At 34.5% G+C, this 16,525-nt stretch overlaps 1 protein-coding gene across 1 annotated transcript; it reads left to right on the top strand.

Moving 5' to 3' along the window:
* The first annotated feature begins 11,861 nt into the window (after positions 1-11,861).
* On the top strand, positions 11,862-13,472 carry LOC149815812 (uncharacterized). Its single transcript, XM_089989138.1, has 2 exons — positions 11,862-12,443; positions 13,054-13,472. Exons 1-2 carry the CDS (start codon positions 11,883-11,885, stop codon positions 13,204-13,206), a joined length of 714 nt encoding a protein of 237 aa, XP_089845264.1. The 5' UTR covers positions 11,862-11,882; the 3' UTR covers positions 13,207-13,472.
* The last annotated feature ends 3,053 nt before the right edge of the window (positions 13,473-16,525 follow it).

Genomic DNA, 16,525 nt, shown 5'->3' on the forward strand with positions numbered 1-16,525 from the left:
AAAGTTGATTGGTTCAATTCAAAATCATGTACTTGCAATTTAATTTAATTTTTTGGTATAAATTAATCCTTTGATGCCAAGTCCAACTAGTTATGATAGCTAGTTAAAGATGTAAACAACAGAAATTCCACCAAATGTGTAGAAGCATGCCCAAAGAGAGTTAAGGTACATCCAAATGCCATTTTTACACAAGATGTGTTGCTCACAGATGCCATGTAACCTTGCAGACTATAGTTTGGGTTGTTTTAATTTATGATAAGAAAACTACAAAAAATTAAAAATCTTTTCGGTTGGAAGTTCTCTTCTGTAGTGCTGGAGTTGACACTCTCTCTCTCTCACTAGGTGGGTGAGGAAAATTCAACCACAAAAACCTGGCTACAGTAGCTCAAGGGCATATCTTGGGCTTCTTGTTGACCTCCATGATAGATATCCAGTGAGGAGCAAAAATTGAATTTGAAAGTTACAAAGGATCGTCTGATCATTGATGGTTGATTGATTGGTGTTCGTGTGACTTTTCTAGAAAACTGATTTTCTTTTCTATTATACTGAGAAAATTATGATCATGAGCCTCGTGGTTACTTAGAATGGATCATAGTTTTAATTTCTTAACATTTTGAAGGCCATATCTTTGCCACGAAAGTAGCCTCCATTTGTCAAAGGAGTACACTGATGTGGATGTAGATTGTGTGTGCATGAGTAAGATCTTGATTTGTGACATACATTCATAATTGGATCCAATATGATATTATAATGTTGGGATATCAAAAAATGATTGCAAATTTGTTTTAAATAATTTTTATTTTGTTTTGAAATTTAGATCCATATTAAAAAAAATCATGATTTGTGACATACATTCATAATTGGATCTAATATGATACCAATTATAATGTTGGGATATCAAAAAAATAGTTGTGTATTTGTTTTACATAAGTTTTATATTATTTTGATATTTGGATCCAATTCGAGAACCATATCCGGGGCAAAAATCCATGATTTTGTGAAATACATTCATAATTGGATCCAATATGATATCAATTATAATGTTAGGATATCAAAAAAATTATTGTTTTAAATAAGTATTATATTGTTTGTATATTTGAATATAATTTGAGATTCATATTTGGGGCAAAAACACATGATTTGTGACATACATTCATAGTTGAATTCCATATGGTACAAATTCTAACGTTGGGATATCAAAAAAATGGTTGCATGTTTGTTTTAAATAAGTATTATATTATTTTGGTATTTGGATCCAATTCAATATCCATATTCGAAGCAAAAATTCATGATTTGTGACATACATTCATAATTGGATCCAATATGATACCAATTATAATGTTGAGATATCGAAAATCTTGTTAAAACATGAATAATGGCTGGGCAGATCGAGTCATACGATCTAAAATGAAGTTATCTAACCTATTATTTATGTGTGTCCATGTTTGTACAATGGATCTAACAAAACAAATGTTTAACATAAGCAACACATTTTTTGTGAACAAGCCACCAAAATAAAAACACGTGTTCTGTTTGTTTTGTTGAACAAGCCATCAAACAAGCCCTAATGTCATAAGAGCATGTTAGGTAGGGTGCCATGTCTTATGACATGACATGAATGATTCATATGATACACCATGTAGCACCTAACATTATTTTATAATTATTTTAAGGTTTTTAACAATAAATATAATAACCTAACTACTATATATAAAAGCACCAAGAGTTATCCAATGTAAATTAAAACATATTTTCAAAGAGCCAATAACAATTTGTTGGAAAAAATTCAAAATATATTATTCTCTATGATGAGAATGTACATATCACTTGCTCTTTATGAAGATTTAGTTCATTTATTGTTTTCTATCAAAATACCTTTGAAAAAAGTTTAATCTCATATTTAAGAGAGAAATTTTTGGTAGTTTAAATAATATTTTCTTTATTTCTAATACTTTAGAAACCCTTATGTCTTAGGGTGACATGCGGATGTCAGGTGCAATGAAGGTACACTTTGTATTTTACAGCTACGTGAGGCGTATTCAGAGGCACTTAGGTCAATTTTGACCATATTGAGCTCACCTTGACTTTTTTATCAAGACAATTTTGATTTTTCATTTCTCGCATTGATTTGACCTATTTGAGAGCATTTAAATGGTGATCATGAGGCTTTCTAACTTTGTAGGTGACCATTCAGGATCATTTTTGTTTATTTTTCTAATATTAGATTGATGGCCATTCAATCTCATTAATCACCCAAAATGTTGTTAGTTTTCTTAAGTTTATAAAAATCCTTTTTTTTTGTTCTTTTAGTCATTAGATTATTCTGATTCTCATACCTTTCTTACTTTCTATTTTTTTACACTCATTTGGCTTTAAAGTTGGTGTGTGAGAGAGGTGACTTAGTCTTGTGAAGCAGTGACACTCTTGAGGTCCAAGCTTAGTTGTATTCTTGGAACTTAGTCGCACTCAAACTTTGTTCGCATCTTCAAAAATTTTGAAGTAAGGCGATTACAGTTTTAAAGATAGTGATATTAAGAATATGCCTCTAGACTTAGGATTTTGGTTTTTTAAACTGTTATCAATAATTTTAAAACTTCAATAGGGCTTATGGTTTGATATCCGTCTACAACTCCATTAATCTATTGACCCGTGACCTTAAGAAACTTGATCGCTTTAATGGGTCAAACTTCAAGCGATGACAATCGGTCTCATTCTTGTTGTCTGAGTTGCACATCGACTATGTCCTCAAAAAAGTTACGTTTCACTATTGTTGCTGGAGAAATCGAAACAAAAGAATATTAGAAAGAGAGAAAGAGAGAGAAGTTATACACAAACAACTACTGATGGAAAAGACACATTCTGAACACTTTAGCCGATTTATTGTTTGACGTATATACTCTTTTGGAGTTAGCTAAAGAGGTGTGAAATGCTTTAGAAATCAAATATAATACAAAAGATACTGGTAATAAGTGGTTCCTTGTAGACCAGTTAGCTAATTTTTTTATTGTTAATAATAATACTATACTTGCCCAAATTTACGAGATGCAAATATTGACTTATAAGATCAAAGAAAAATGTATGCATCTTGATGATGACTTTCAAGTTGCAGTGATCATTGAAAAACTACTTGATTCTTGAGTATATAAATCATCTTAATAATAAGAATGACAAAATCACTTTAGAGGGCCTTCTTTAGGACAACTGAATTGAGAAAGAAACTTGTTTTCATAAAAAAAAAGAATTTGAGTTATAGAAAGATTTTGCCTAAATTGAATATAATTAGTAACAAAGGTGATAAAATAATGAAATTTTAAAGAAACAAAAAGAATTTTGTGATAGAGAAAAAACAAATTGATAAAAAAAAATCAATTGCTATGTATGTGACAAGTTTGGCCATTATGCATGGTAATGCATAATCTAAAGAGGAATGGTCTCATGCCAAATAAGAGAAAAATCTTTTTTTAACCTCTCAAACCTTCATAGTGGCAATTGATAGAGATTAATACTTGAACATTGTACTATATATGTGGAAAACAATATAAATTTGTTCAAGTCAAATGAGGTAGTTGGGGAGAGATGTAATCTCTTTATGAAAGACTCTTCCTCAACTAAAGTGCTCGGCAAAGAGAATGAAAATTAAGTTCACCTCCAGAAAAATCCTAACACTTGAACATTTTCACTATGCTTCAGAAGTTTATAATAACTTAATCTCTACAAATCTGCTGTCACGAAATACTTCTAAAATTGTGATTGAGTCTGAGATTGAAATTATGACCAAAGGAAAACTCTTTGTAGGCAAATGTTTTGTCACTGGTGAAATGTTCAACATGAGCATTTATGAATCTATTATTTTCGTTTACATAGTGGACTCCTATTTTCTTTGACACTCATGATTATAATACATTAATTCACGTAGTATTCATAATATGAATACTTTTAGACTGTTCCATTAACATATCAAAATAGAATATAATCATAGGTGTGAGACATGCATTCAAATTAAGCTAACTAGAGTTATATTTTCTAGTATATAAAAATATTATAAATTATTTAAATTAGTGTATTCAGATGTGTATAACATGAATAATGTTCTAAGTCATGGTAACAATAGGTATTTTATTACTTTCATAGATGATTATTTCAAATTTTGTTATATTTATTTGATGAAGCATTTTCCAAATTCTTTTTTTATCTTGTTAAAGTACAAAATGGATTTAAAGATAATGTAGTTTGATAAATTTGATGTCATTCTCAAATATTCTAATGTTATACAAAATCTAATGTTATACAAAATAAGTTTTTTTAGCTCCCTGTTCTAAATATGATAAATTACCTTATGAATTGTAGTTTGGTAAAAACCTAATCTATGTTATTTTTTCATTTGGGCTTGTGTGTTATAATTATTAAAACAAAAAAAAAAGTTGAACCTAAATCATTAAAATGTGTATTTATTGGTTATGCTGAACATTAGAAAACATATAGATTTCTGGATATTGCTAATGATGTTATTATTAAATTTAAAGATGTATCTTTCATAGAGCACAAGAATGCATTTGATTCTCTTCTTTATGGTAGTCGTATTGTAGTTGATGAACAACTTGTTAGTGACATGACTGAAAATTTTAATGATTGTAATATTGGACTTGAAATTGAAGTTAGGCACAATAAACATTAAAAAACTAACTAATTTTGGATTTGATTTTATGTATTTTTTATTGAGAATGATCATGTGTCTTTTCAAGATGCTGTCATTTGGAGATAAGCTATAAATGATGAAATTGATTTAATTATATCTAATAATGTTTTAACATTAATGGATTTACTTGCTCATTTTAAAACTATTGGCTGGAAATAAATTAAAAAAAAAAAGTTAAAAGTATATGGTACAATTTAGAAATCTAAAGCTTGTCTGGTTGCAAAAAGATTTAAACAAAAAAAAATGGTGATTATTTTGATACTTTTGCTTTTGTTACCAAAATAACTATTATTAGAATTCTGATTGTTATAGTTATCATATAAGCTTGAAATCTATATGATGAATATAAAAATAAAATATTTAATAGAGAATTAAATATATATATATATATAGAGGATTTATAGTGCAAGGACAATAAAAAAAAGTTTGCAAGCTTAAGAAATCTTTACATGGATTAAAGCATACTCATAAACAATGGCATGAGAAATTTGATAAAGCTCTTGTAAATCAAGGTTTTAACATACATGATGTTGATAAGTGTATTTAAAATAAAATAGATTGTAATTTTTTTATTATAATTTGTTTATATATTGATGACATGATTATTTTGGGTTCTAATATTGAATATGTGAATCAAATAAAAATTATACATATAAAACAAATAATCTGAAATGTAACAAGAAGTCTAGACACATTAATCTAAGACACATTTTTATCAAACTTCTTATGAAACGATCAAATCATGTAAAATGTTTAAGAATGAATGTTGATATACTTTTTGGTGTGCGTATAGAAAGGAGATCCATGCATCATGTGCTCATGACATGCCTCCATGTAATCTAATCATGAGATACACATTCACCATGTCTATCAAGTGCATGCTGACCTCTCTCTCTCTCTCTCTCTTTTTCTCTTTCTTTAGCTTGGAAAACAAGCCAAGCCGCTCGTTGCTTGGTTCATATTTAAGAGAAAGGAACAAAAAAATCATGAAAATCGTGGTTCACATTGTAGTTCTTGTATTTTAGTGACTCTCTCTGTATAGTGAGAATCAACCCTCATATCATGTTTTTATGATGAAAAACATGTCTTTTTCTGAAAAAATAGTGCATTTACAATTGTTGATTTTTACAACATTGTCGGAGAACATGCACATATGTCAGATTCTAACTATTCAAAAGTTAGTTCTCACTAAAAACATGTAGATCACATCCATGGGATCATCTGCACCCAAAGAAGAAAAAAAGAGAAGGATGTTTGCTAAGTACTGTGCACATACAAACTATAAGGAATCCCTAGTTATAACTCATAGTGGGAGGTTGTTTTGATCAAATCTGACCTCCTAGATGTGTTAAACAAGGTCAAAATAGTAAGAATCGGCCCCATAGATTATAGTTTTGCTGTATTGAGGTTTGAAATTTTGGTACATTATAGGCGGTTGATTTTTTAATCCTCATAAAATCTGATATATATATATATATATATATATATATATATATATATATATATATATGAAAAAAAAACCCTACTAAATAAAACATGAAGTGGATTTTCAGTATTTTTTTTTAATTTTTTTTTAATTTCAACCCCATAGATGTGTTCATCACGATTGATTTAGTAGAAATCAACACTGAATAATGTATTTTGGATGAAAAATGGTATTTGGAGCCTCAAAGATTTATGAAAATGATAGGTTGTTGATTTTTGAAACCTTATAAAAACATATCCATGCATTGAAATCAAATGTTCCAAGAAGTGATTCCTATAAAATCAAGCATATAGATCACATCACTATGGTCAGAATTTTGAAAAAATACCAAAAGTTCATGAAAGTCCAATAACATATTTTACTTAGTAGATTTTGTATTTTGTACGTTTTCATTTTCGTATATGGAGAGAGAGAGAGAGAGGTTTAACTGCCACCCACTACTGGACAAATACCCAATGAATGCGCACGTGCGATGGACAGCACACGCTGTATATATTGCATAATCTGCTTTTTGGTGATATTGACCTAAACCTAAAGGGATTTCATGTTCGTCCATGTCCATTATTTCTAACCAGAGGACATGTGCATTTCAATTTGACCCATTTGGATGGGAACGCATTTAACACCACCATTGAGTCGCACACTATTACAAACTCTTCACTCGTGTGTGAGCAGGAAATCAGACTGTCCATGGTAGGTTTGATATCCAATTTGAATCATGCGGCACTATATCTGGATATGGATCATAAGAATAGATCTGAATGCACATTCAAATCGCATTTGAATATGCTTAAACAAATTATTTTTTATTACATATCAATATTCTGTGGGATCTACATTTGGATCGGATGAGATCAGATCTAATATATTTACAATTTTACATGTAGAAGCTTCTTTTAGTCATTTTTACTGGATTCACTATTTTTTTTATATTTACACGAAGAAAACATCCCCAGGAACAAAGACCTAGTTGCGCTGTCTCTGCCTGCCATGCTTACCGTCACTGTCCTAGTAGCGTAAAACTCTGTGAGCTTACCCCTTGCCCTCGGGGAGTCGCCATGCTTAGGCTTGTACAAGGGGTGGCAGCCTATGAAATTTGAACCTAGACAACCTGCCTAGCCGCTTAGGCCCCATCCCACTATGCCAAACCCCTTTGGGACACTGGATTCACTATTGCCCTATATATTTTGAATCCAGACTCAATCATACTTCATTAGATCTCATTCAGATATAGAGTTGGATTTAGATTGGTTGCATGAAATTTTGATTGGGATTCAAATCTGGCATGATCCAACCTGTATTTGTATCTGATCTGTTTACACCACTAGTTTATGTAAAAGGTCCTGGATGAGCGAACATATATTTTTGGGTTGTTTTTTTGCAAATCTAACCCTTCAGATATGTTTGGCATGATCGATTTGCTAAAAAATATCACTTAGATAATGCCTTTTTTTATTAAAAAAGACATGATTTTTTAAGGCTTGTATTATTATTTTTTATATTCACACGGAGAAACCGCCCCTAGGAAGAGACCTAGCCACGTTGACTTTGCCTGCCGTACTTATGGTCGCTCTTCTGACAGCATAAAACTCCGTAGGCTTACCCCTTGCCCCCCAATGAGTGGGCATGCTTCAGCTTGCACAAGAGGTGATGCCCATGATATTTGAACTTAGACCGCCTGCCTAGCGCCCTAGGCCCCATCCCGCTATAACAAACACCTTTGGGGTTTTTTAAGGCTCGTATATTTATGAAAATCTTAGACCATGGATTTTTAAACCTTATAAAACCCTACCTATGTGTTCGGAATGAGACTATCCAAGGGCCTATACTTATAAAATCAAACATGTATAATATATTTGTGCGTTCAAGTTTAAGGAATACATGAAAAAACCTTCAAAAGCTAGGTAGGCTGATGGTAGGCTAGAAAAGTGGCAGGCAACTACCACCTACTCTACTCTCTCTATATATATTGAGAACTGAACATATTAGGCCCCATTTCTCGTTCCGCCTCGTTCTACCCTATAGGTTTTAAGTGTTTTATGATAGGTCCGAATCATTAGATGTGTTTAGCATGCTCCATTTAGTGAGAATCAACTCTTAGATAATGTATTTTCGACAAAAAATGTATTTTTCTGAACCTAAAAAAACTGGTACCTTCATAGCCACTGAATTTGGATCACTGGGAAAACCTATATACGGCTCAGATTTCAGAGATCCAAAAGCCAGTTTCCACTAAACATAATCTATAGTTCGCATTTACGATGTTCCACGTGCAAAAAAATATTTAAAACTATGATTTTTGAAGGGGCCTAACGTTTTATATATATATATATATATATATATACCTGCTTGATTCTATGGTTCTTCATGTTGAGACTTACAAATTGGCTCTGAACTCCACACATTCAGTGTGGGACTTAAGGGTGCAGACAGGTCAGGTATGGGCTGGTTCATTGTAGATCTATATTCAAATCCAAATACTGGCAGAAAGTTCAAATCCACAGCTGGATCTAGCTATATAGATCCGATGTAGCAGAATTGAATCCCGAGCCTAGATTTAAAATAGATATTGGATCTGATAAATTTTTTTTGAAAAAACTATGGATTTAAATGAAATATATTCCGAGCAGATGGGTTTTTGATCCCAATTCGAATGTAGATCCTACAAAAAATCTGCATCTTCAATTTTTAAGGTTAATCTTTTAAAAAGAGTGAGATTGGTACATTCGGACGCTTTCAAAAGTGTATGGGTTATTTATTGCCTAATTGAAAAGAAAGAAAAAAATTGAAAAGAAAGAAAAAAAGCTCTTTCAAAAAAAAGAAAAAGAAAAGAAAGAAAAAGATTATATATATTTATATATGGAAAAAGTTGGCTACTGTCATGAGCTTCAAACCCATAACTGAAAAAAATTTGTTATTATTATTATTTTGGATCGGACCTTTCAGATATGATCTACTACATGTTGGGTTTAGTAGGCATTGACCCTTAAATTATGTTTTTCTAATGTGTATATATGATTTTTCAGGGGACCAAAAATCAACAGCCTAAAATATACCAAATTTACACCTATCAGAAAATCATTATTTTACATTTAAAGAGAAAAACATAATTCAAAGGTCGATTCTTACCATTTAGACTATATTAAATACATTTATTGGGTCATATTTGAACAATGGAACCTGCCCTATGAGTTTTAACTAGGGGATTTAGAATAAAAAAATGATCATACTGTACAGCTAATTTGATGATTTTTTCTTAAAAAATTTATGATTTTCGATATTCTCCTCATGTCCAAAATTGTAAATATTTAGATTCAAAAAACCTTTTTACCTTTCGCACATGCGGACCTTCTTCTATATAATGCGAACTTCCTCTCAAATATGTGACTATTTTTTGCATAATCCCCAAGTATAGCTAATATACATATATAGGGATAATGTTTGCTACCCTCGTGGTTTCTCAAACACCCTAGTTCAAAAGTTGATTTTTTTTTGCTTTTTTGTATTTTTTTTTCACATATGACCTTCCAAATGAGATCTACATGTTTGGCTTGTTAGAAACCCGATCTTGGATCATGTTTTTCTGACGTGCATATCAAAGACTCTAAGAGTTGAAAAACCAACAGCCATGCACTGAAATTTTAACCCTTAAAAATTTATATTTTTACATGAAAAAATACATCTTAAAGGTCCTACTAGTTTGACCATGTTGAACACATTCATAGAAACGGATTTAGTCAAAACAGCCTCCTATTAGTTTTAACTAAAGAGTTTGGAACCCACGAGTGCAGACAGTGTTTTTTCCACGTGTGAAAGAGAGAGCACGCACACGTGTGTGTGAATGGAAAATACTTGGTACCAATGAAGATGCATAAATATTCAGATGGAAATCATAGGTTGAAATTGTATCTACAAAATATGATCACATTAGGTTAAGCATGGTATGTTTCCCAAGGGTTGGACTTCAAATTGTGTTTTTCCCACATAAGAACATTATTTTTGGAATGGTGAGGTTTTTGTATATTGTGGGCTATTGTTTTTTTTTTTTTATGGGCAAAGAACTCTAGTTGAATTGAGGAAAACTCCGGGTGGGGCCCCACGACTACCTTACCTTATGTGGCGCACCTCTGAAACCGACGAACACACTCATGCATCAGCGGGGTTTGATCCGATTCCTTCGTCCCAGTGCCCTCACAACCACCCCACTGGCCATGCCGGCGAAACACCCCTCCTCCCTCACATATATTTTGCAATTCAAAACTCATTTCTAACTAAGCAAACAATGTAGACTTTGTAAGGCTCGATTGACAACAAAAAAAAAATGAAAAAATATGAAACGAAGGTTAGTTTTACTCAATAGTTTCATACCTTCATTGGTATCAAATATTTACCCATGTGTAAAATATTAGCTATATAGCACTTGACTGTACCATATTTTCCTTCACAAACTCATTATACGAACAATTTGGATCACACAAATGCGTTTAGAGTTTTTTGGAGCACACAAATGCACTCAGATGTTTCACGTTTTAGAAACAACATTTTGGAACAAGGGGTTTGAAGTTTCAACATGAAACAATGATATCCTTTATTTTTTATTTTTTTTAAAGGCAAGTTGGGGTTAGGCAGACCTCTACCAGTTATACAAATATACCATTGGGTTTTGAACCTGCAACGTCCCAACACAAGGTTACGTGCATTAGCTGCTCCTACCAGACAAGCGGAGCCCCCCCCCCCCCCCCGTTGGTATAAAAGATGAACACGATTTTTTAGTGTTAAAAGATCCATACATTGCATGTTATTGAATTTTAAATTCTCAGCATGATCCAAAGATCAACCTCTAAGCCAAAGAAATGAATCACATATTGAGAACTACAAACAAAATAAAAATAAATAAAGGGTGCTTCTATGGTGGTATTGTACTATTAATACACTTGATTAATTTACATAGATGTAGGCTCTAAAAGCAAAATCTAACCATTGGATCATGTTTAACATGCTCTATTTATTATTTTTATGTATTAAGTTTACTCAAATACGATATCTTAATACCGTTTTAAGCCACCCTTGTTTTCATAAATTGCGAGCCGTTGTCGCGAAAACAACAATCATATGGTGTATTAGACACGATAAAGCAGTAGATAAACCAATGTAAAAACATATGTAAGGTTGGATTTTTTATTTCATGACTATGTATGTACAAACAAAAGCAATGTTGTCAGTATTATCGGCTGATACGTATCGTATCAGCAGTACCCCCTGAATAGGCTTTTTTAATAAATGCAAAAAATACTTAAAATTATTTTAATATTGTTTTAATGACTTTAACATGTGTCACATTCTGTAGTCGGCCGATTCACCTGAATCGTTGGCCAAACGATACGGGGACGATACTGAACAAAAGTATATACCACCGTATAGTATGGTATCATGTTACACAACCGTTTTACCATAAATAAATTACAGATTTTGAGTATACAGTCGAGTGTATCATTCACTAGTGACTACCCCTGTTTGGTGCGTTGGAAATGCATCCCCCAAAGTACCCATAGGCTGTCTAATTTATTCATGTACACGTTGAATGATAGAAAGAATGGTGACTCAGAGGATAGAACGGTGTGTATATATTTTATCTAGAGGTAAAATCCCATGGCTCTAGGTCTGCAGAATAGGTGCGGCGACGGTGGTGCTGCTGCTGCGATGGATCCAAGGAGACAACCGTGTGCGAAAGCGAGCTCAGCCGTGAGGGGACCTCCGCCCCAAACGGATCACCGTCCCCTCCCTTCCTCCCTCGATAGCGCCAAAGCAGCAGCTGCAGAGGAGAGGAGGAACGGCAGCAACAAGGCTGCTGCAACCAACGCGGTGAGGAGACGAACCTCTTCGGATCCGCAACCAAATAAAGTGGTCATCGCCCAATTGGCCACAAAGTCGATGCCCATCGACTCCAAGTTCAAGTCCATGGATTTGGGTGAGATTAGGAAGGATACCCGCCTCTCAGGGGACCCCAAAATGGGGTTAGTCTCTAGTAATTGTAAGGATGGGAAGAAGGAAGAAGATGGTGGTGTTGATGGGAAGAAGCCCATGAGAAGGAAATCGCTTTCTGGGTCACCTGGGTCTGATTTCTCAGGGATGGGAGCCAAGATTTTGGCTGAAGACATGCCCCCTTTCATGCAGGCCCATGCTGTCACTTGTGCCCGTGCAACTTATGATTCCAGCATCAGCAAGTTCAGCACCAAGAACTTGGCTTTTGCCCTGAAGAAGGTACATTTTGCCTTTTTCCTCTTTTATGCCTCAATTAGGGAACACAAACCAGGCATGACCCATAGTCTTTTTTGGGCTTTTGATTAGGAAAAATTATGTTGTATTTTGGGTATTTATTGTATGATTAAGTTGGTGATCACTGATTTGTATTAATTTTCTTGTTTTCTTCCTTTCTGGAGTGGATGGATTGAAGGGGGAGAGGAGATGAGATTGTTGCCGTGGTAGAATGGTTTCAATTTGATGGTGTTGGTAAAGAGTAATCTTTTCTTCGGAGTCAAGAGTCAAATGGGGAAATCCCCCCAACGTGGTGTAATAATATGCCTTTGCTCTATAATTAGGTGCGGTTTCAGGGAGTTTTCTAGATATGACAAGAAAGGTGTTTTTGTAGGGCCTGGCTCTTTTCTTTTGCAGAAAGGATGCAATGATTCTGTGTGTCCTGGCTTTTTCAGAGTCAGTTTTTTTTTTTTGAAGGAAGGGTGCCTTTCTTAGTAAAGCTTTAGTGAAGTGTCTGGTGCTCTCTAGGGACAGGGGGAGGGGTGGGAATGTGGATGTGATATGTTTTATCTCTTTGTTCGTTTGATTGATCGATCTTTTGTATGTTTTGGTGTAGGAGTTTGATAAAGTTTACGGGCCAGCATGGCACTGTATTGTCGGTACGAGTTTTGGATCTTTTGTGACGCATTCAGTTGGAGGGTTTGTGTATTTCTCCATGGATAAACTGTACATCCTATTGTTCAAGACTAGTGTGCAGAGGGCAGAGTGAGTGCAGCTAGTGATGGTTGGAAGAATATGGTATGCCTTCATGAGATCACCTTGTTATCCATCTTTAACAGGCTATAATGCAAAACAAAACCATTGTACCTATGTGAAAAACTGAAAAGATGCATCTGCATTATGTACATCCCATTCATCATCAGCATTCATAAACACACAAGAAATGTGCACCCTCTTATGTCAATGTGTGGTGAGGATAAAAGCAGTGTCATTCTCCATTTCACTCATGAATACTATGGAATAATTTATGCATTGTTTTATTGTGCTCCTTTTATAGCGTGTAAGGTAAAACGAACCAACTCCTCTCATGTCACTTTCCAAGCATGTACAGGGGAATTGAATTATGGCCATTCTGTTCAATAAAATAATGGTGGAGAGTGTGGTTTGTGTGTCTTCCTTTCAATGGGCCCCTGATTTCAAAGTGTTAACCATGTTGTTCAAAATGTATGTCGATCACTTGTCTTATTCAAATTTGAATGGCAGATATCACCCTTGATATCAAGTGATAACCATGTAGTCCACAGTATATGTCGATAACTTGTCTTATTCAAATGTAAGAGGCAAGTCATTATGAAGAGAGAGAAAGTAGGAAGTGCTATGCTGTTGGTGAACATAGCAGGCAATTAGATTATAACTTTGAGCCTGTGTGAATGGGAATGATGTCAACATTCAGGAAGCTATTAGTAATGGATATATTGATAAATGAGGATCGAGGAGAAACCACCCTCATGGTGGGACATCTTGTTACAGGCCTAAGTGCCATGTTGACCATGTCCCTGTTTCAACATCTGCAATGTGAATGTCACAAGTACTCTCTCTCTCTCTCTCTCTCTCTCTCTCTCTCTCTCTCTCTCTCTCTCTGATAGTTTCCCATTGGCCTCAACCTTGCGGCAAGGGATGGACGCTCCGGGTGCCAATCTCGAGACGTCTTTCAGCTTGAACACCTTAACCCCACCGGCCTACTCAAATGTGTGGAGTCCCTGTGGATGCAATTGCTTATATTTTAAAATAAAGAACAAAATCTGTGGCTTATTAAAACAACTATAAGGCTCTGTTTGGGAGTTGGTGTTGGAGAGAATATGTGAGGGGGTGATGAGAGTGCAGTTGCCAACTACATCCTTGAGGATCTAGTTGCAAAAAGCTCGTCTCCACGCCCATCACCCTTTCCATCTTCCAAAACTTGGCTTCTAAACATCAATGAGGGTAAATGGGATAGATAGTATTTATTAACTCTCCATCTTCCCTCCCATCTCCTGTTCCCAAACAGAGCCTAAATGGTGCTTCTTGCTCATTTGGGCTTCTGTCACCTTGCTATGAGCGATCTTGATTGTCCGAGCATTCCCTGGACATCCCATCTTTGAATCTTCAAATGAACATCCTGCAAATTAACGACAGGAGCAGATACTTTGAGTGGATCAGTCATTTTTCGCTTCGAGGATAACAGTTTTTCTAGGTGGTGTATCTCTGAATCCTTTTCTGCTGTGAGATCTCTTTCCAGTGGTTTGCTCGATACCGAGAAAAAAAAAATCTTCCTGGGAAGGTAGAGGAAGAGGAGCTCATATTCAATATCTTGAGAAATTTGTTTGCAGGTAATATCTCTGTAGGCTTTTACATGTGAAAGAGGTAATTGATCATGTAACGGATAGATAGCCATTGGATTGGTGGTCTACTTGCAATTGCGTGGTGTTTGTTTATGGTATGCCAATTAAGAACAATTATGCTAATACAACGGACATGTCCATATTAAAAAAAAAGGTGGTCATATAAAAGCTTGTCCTTTGCCCACTAATTTTGCCTTTTATTAAGATCATTAATTTTAGTGACAAGTTGGCCCGTGAAAGATGGAAGGGCTGATTGGTTGGGAGAGTTTATTACTTATTTCATCCCCATGGATGTCTCCTCTTTGCGCAAACAGAGACCCAGCTTAGGTTTCAGGGCAGGGGTCCTAGCCTAGGGTCACGGTCGACAGGCTGAGCCACCCAGCCAGCACGACTACCTCTTCATGTTGCGTGCAGTTTCTTTGGGTTATAAATCTAAATAAGCAGCCTTTCGAAAACATCAAAATCGATTATCTACACGTCCAAATTGGTATTGATTTGAGCATTTTATCGTCAACTGAAATTCATGCCTAATTGAAGGACGAAAATTAATGTTTTTCGACTCGACTAAATTTTTTTGCTGATCCGTATGTACGATTAAATTTAAGACCACCACGACAATCTATGTTTCGAAGGATATCAAATAGACTATTTAAACATCAAATTCTATTGAGTTTTTGGGTCTGTAAGTCTTCCGAAATGTTACTATTGTCACTAGAGTCCAAGTTAGAGTAAAAAGACCCTACCTTTCTTCTCTAGTTTAATCAATTTTTAAATTTAATAAGTTATGACCCATACTTTATTTACTTATTTTATTAATAAAGAAAATTAATAGATATTAATCTCTTATATTAGAGATGAGACTCTTGTCTAGGCCCATCTATAAATAAAGGTCCTCATGAGGAAGATTATTAATTCTCTCTCCCTCTCCCTATTGAAGTGCATCTCTTTCTTATTCTTTCTCATATCTTCTTCTTCTTTCAAGTCATTAGAAAAGTTTAGTCCTCCATTAGAGACTTTTAACTACCTTGATGAAGGGTACTCCAGCCCAAAACAAGGTACGAGAGGAAAAAGTGATGGTGTTATTGTGAAAATCATGTTTTTGATAGAAAATCTTTACTTTTATAATGTTCGATTTTGAGATATATTAGCATATTCTCCTTTTGATCCAGTGCTTGGATCTTCATGTAATCTAAGCCTAGAACATCTATGGCTATTAGATCAATATGAAAAAGATTTTCAAAAACCCAAAATGATATTTTAGAAGATCACTACAAGAAAAATGCTAATTAGCGACGGAAAAATTATGTTATTCCATCGCAAATTTGCGACGGATTAGCGAGAAAAAAATATCTACCGCTAACATTCAAAATATTTGCGAAATTAGCGACGAAAAAAATTCTGTCACGCATCTGTCGCTAATTAGCAACAAATTCGCGACGGAAAACTTCTGTCGCAACTTCACAACAAATTTTTTCGTGAATCCGTTGGTAATTAGCAATGGAATAGGGACAGATTTTTTCTAATTCCGTAGCTAATTTTTTATTTAAACCGACTCATATTGGGCGCGAAATTGTCCCTAGCTTGCTCTCTCCCCCATTCCCCCGTAAAAGCCCTAACACTCGCCCGGAAGGCGTGACTCTGGGGGTTCGCACTTGACAAAGCCTTCCTGCCCATCTTCCCAATCGACGTCTCCGAAAGCCTCAAAGC

The sequence above is a fragment of the Nuphar pumila genome, chromosome 15 (assembly GCF_984573655.1).
Source record: "Nuphar pumila chromosome 15, dmNupPumi1.hap1.1, whole genome shotgun sequence".
In the NCBI taxonomy this organism is placed as follows: Eukaryota; Viridiplantae; Streptophyta; class Magnoliopsida; order Nymphaeales; family Nymphaeaceae; genus Nuphar; species Nuphar pumila.